The sequence below is a fragment of the Haliotis rufescens genome, unplaced genomic scaffold (genome assembly GCF_023055435.1).
Source record: "Haliotis rufescens isolate VD_foot unplaced genomic scaffold, xgHalRufe1.0.p SCAF_18, whole genome shotgun sequence".
In the NCBI taxonomy this organism is placed as follows: domain Eukaryota; kingdom Metazoa; phylum Mollusca; class Gastropoda; order Lepetellida; family Haliotidae; genus Haliotis; species Haliotis rufescens.
The window spans coordinates 30,505,971-30,509,677 of NW_025963868.1; the positions used below are offsets into that span (position 1 = coordinate 30,505,971).

At 43.4% G+C, this 3,707-nt stretch overlaps 1 protein-coding gene across 1 annotated transcript; it reads left to right on the plus strand.

The window, feature by feature from the left end:
* The first annotated feature begins 902 nt into the window (after positions 1-902).
* Positions 903-1,586, plus strand: LOC125381453. The gene is made up of 2 exons (XM_048398002.1): positions 903-1,326; positions 1,368-1,586. Exons 1-2 carry the CDS (start codon positions 903-905, stop codon positions 1,574-1,576), a joined length of 633 nt encoding a protein of 210 aa, XP_048253959.1. The 3' UTR covers positions 1,577-1,586.
* The last annotated feature ends 2,121 nt before the right edge of the window (positions 1,587-3,707 follow it).

Consider the following 3,707-nt stretch of genomic DNA (forward strand, 5'->3'; position numbering starts at 1 on the left):
TCAGCCCTAACTATAAATTATTATCCTTAACACGTTATCACTGTTATCAAGAGGGCAGGCGTGAATGTTGACCTGCTTTTACATGTAGCGAGATGTGAGGACTTTGTACAGCGTGACGTGTGAGGGCACAGGAGTATACATACAGTACGCATAGCATTAGGGATGTAACTCTCCTTGAGAAACATGATTCATGATTGTACCTAAACTACGCACTCACAACGTTATAGTTTTCAATTTGAACAATGTGTGCATGACAGATATTTACAGATACATTTTGAGGCCCCCTGCTACCTCCAAAAGTACCAAATTTCATTATTTTTTAGTTAAGTGTAAGAACCATGACACATGCATGTAACACATTGTAAAAATAAATCTACATGCAGCAATCTTTATGAGTAAAAAGTAATTTATCCCTTGTTTATGGTATATGTTGGATTTTGCCATTCTGTAACAACGGCACCAACAAACATAGTATGTTGTACTTCATAACGCTTCTGGGCTAGTTTTGTTATCTCAGTCACCAACATCGCGTCTATATTAGTATACACACTGAACTATTCGTTCTCAAATTTAACACGACAATAGATAGTCACATAGGGATGATTAACAAATAAGCTTGAATTCGTCGACACTTACTTACTGTGTTGTATCATGGAGAAATGCGCGGACGAGATCCGCCCCCTGTCAGCAGGTCACGACAAATCTAAATGCAGCTAGTCCTAGCTCCTCACAGCGATGCCTCGTTCCCGGCGCTACGTTGTAATTAAATAGTGGAAGGAAGCTCCTCAACAGCACTAGCGTAGATTGTTTTTCGCATCCTTCTCCTCGCTGCTCTCCCAACCAAGAGAAGTGTTCGACACCACTCGTCCCTTTCCGTAACCTACATATTCGGATTGTAAATAATGAGATTAGAAGGTAAACCACCAGCACAGAAGCTACTGATCACGCTTGTTATTCTTGTGAAGATACGTCAAAAATTCAGACCTGACCTCACCGTTCAACACAGCTTTCTGGTCAGCCTGTGTGGTGTTTTTTTCACATTTTTAAGAAAATCGACTCTGTTGCCCTCCAATGTGGAAAATCAAAGCCCTAACAAGCAGTTGTGTATTCGTGACGTCACATGGTATAGTGATAAAGTGCTCTTAACAATAAGACATAGCAAAACTATCCAGTTTGGATTCTGGATTCTGCAAGTTCCCTTGTGTAACATGGCCTGCTCACTCTTGTGTCCAGTATCAGCTTTACAATCTCTTCGCCAGGTCCAGAGCATGATACCGGTGACATGCCATGTGTTCTCATTCTGGCCAAAGGTCGGGTTAACAGTGTGACTCACGAAATGTTTATCAAGGCGTTGCGCCGTGTGCTAGCGGCATGTGGGTTATCACCTCAAGATTACAGTGGACATTCCTTTCGGACGGGAGGCTGTACTTTTGCTTTGAATATCGGCATGCCACAAGTGCTGATAAAACTACTTGGTGACTGGAAGTCAAACGCATTTGAGCGTTATATCACAATTGAAAAGGACTTGCACTGTAAATTCGCACGAGCTTTAGGTGTAGCAGCTCTCTTAAAGTAAAAAAAAAGAAGACAAAAAGTATAGACTAGGGTATGACAACCGTTTTGGGAATTTTGAGGTATTTTTACATTGTTTTAACACATTAAGAATTTATTGTCAATTAAATATTGACCTATTCCCTCAAAACGGTTCTTTGCCTTTTCTACCAATGGACCACAGAGGTGGTACAGATAACGTGAGACGGCTCTCTAGAATCCTGTGGGTTCCTCCTCTTCATCCTCTAGGTAACCCTTCTCCCCTATCTACTCGTCATTGAGGAACCGCGTCCTGCAACAGGAGACAAAGTCAGTACCTCACTGCGTTTGTACAGAGTGATCAATGTGTCTACAAAAACATTTCTTACAATGACTCCCAACAGTGGCAAAAAACCCGCCATTAACTCCACCATCAGGGGCTGTAGTCAGCCTTGTTCTGCTTCAAAGACGACACGCAACTCTGTCCACAGGACCATGTAACTAATAATAATAATTCTAGCCAAAGGACCACGTTACTACTAATAATAACAAACAAACTCACAGACTTCAGCCTTGTTACATTGTCCTTTGCTCTATGACGGCAAACCACATCATGAGTAGAGTGAGTGAGTGAGTCGCAGGTTCCGTTTTACGTATAACCTCTATTTTGCGATGGGGAATTTCCCGAATTTCCTGAGCATGACTACATAGAACGTGGGTTCTGTATCCCTCTGCTGCGGCCGAACTGCCTCCATCTGCCACCACTTACATGTAGTTCCTGATGGAGTCGATGAAGATGACGACACACCTCTGGCCCTCCTTCAAGCCAAAGTCTTTAATTGCCTGGATGCCATAGTGCCGAGCTGTACCACTGCTGCTGCCTGGAATCGCATTTTTTGTTTGTACACCACATGAACCACATTGATGACTTGTACACCACGTGATCCACATTTATAACGTGTACATCACCTGAACCACAGTAAGAACTTGTACACCACATGAATTACATGTATAACTTGTACACCACGTGAACCACATTTATGACTTGTACTCCACGCGAACAACATTTATAACTTGTACACCATATGAACCATATAAAAAAATTTGTACACAGCATGAACTACACTAGCAATACAGTCAGAATGTGATTATGACTCGTGGCAATCGCCGAGGCCTACAGCGAGATTGTGACTTTGACTAGCGGCCATCGTGGAAGCCTACAGTCAGAATGTGACTGTGACTGGTGGCCATCACCGAGGCCTACATCGAGTTTGTGACTGTGTCTCGTGGCAATCGCCGAGGCCTACATCCAGTTTGTGACTGTGACAAGCGGCCATCGTGGATGCCTACAGTCAGAATGTGACTCTGACTCGTGGCCATCGTAAAGGCCTACAGTCAGATAATGACTGTGACTAGCGGCCATCGTGGAGGCCTACAGTCAGAATGAGACTATGACTCGTGGCCATCGTTAAGGCATGCAGTCAGAAGGTGACTGTGACTCACCTACATGAAGTCCCTCCACTGGAACGACTCCTTGTCTACGCCTTGTTCCATTTGTCCACAAACTGAGGGATATACACACACATATTACCAGTACCGTTCACACCTTCAGTTGTATTAACTTTCCGATACTCCACATGTATTATAGCCGATAAAGACTGATTGGTTAACAATAACATGATGTCACACTGCTGCATTCTTGACAATACAATATGACGTCACATGATATTGATGACGTCTTGAACTGATGACGTTGCGTCATCAAAACACAACGTCGACTTCAGAGACATAGTTTTGACATTGTACAGGTCTTTCTTCAGGTTCTGTCAAATGGCGGCAATGGATAATATTTCCGTTGATCCTCATAATTCAAAGCTCATTCACATATTATATGCAAGCATCAAAGATGTCTTTTGAAGAGTTGATCAAATCTGTAAGTTTCTTTCGGTTTTTATAATTGACAGGGCTATACTTGAATGGATGCAGACCCCTACCGAGGGTGTTAACTGACCTGTCTGTCACTCGCTGTCAGGACGAAATCCTTCCCGATCCCCTTAACCTCGAACTTTCCCTTCTGGTTCAACTCTGCTGGCTCAGCGATGAGTGAAACGTCGGGATCCTCCGCTACTGTGTGACAACACTGAAAACCTGTCACGTGCAAAGGACCACTGCAGCAC

Bases quoted from the DNA above. Each gene is read 5' to 3' on its own strand.
- LOC125381453 (XM_048398002.1), top strand. From the start codon at position 903: ATGAGATTAGAAGGTAAACCACCAGCACAGAAGCTACTGATCACGCTT. The intron at 1,327-1,367 runs GACTCACGAAAT...GCCGTGTGCTAG, and splicing joins AAAGGTCGGGTTAACAGTGT to CGGCATGTGGGTTATCACCT.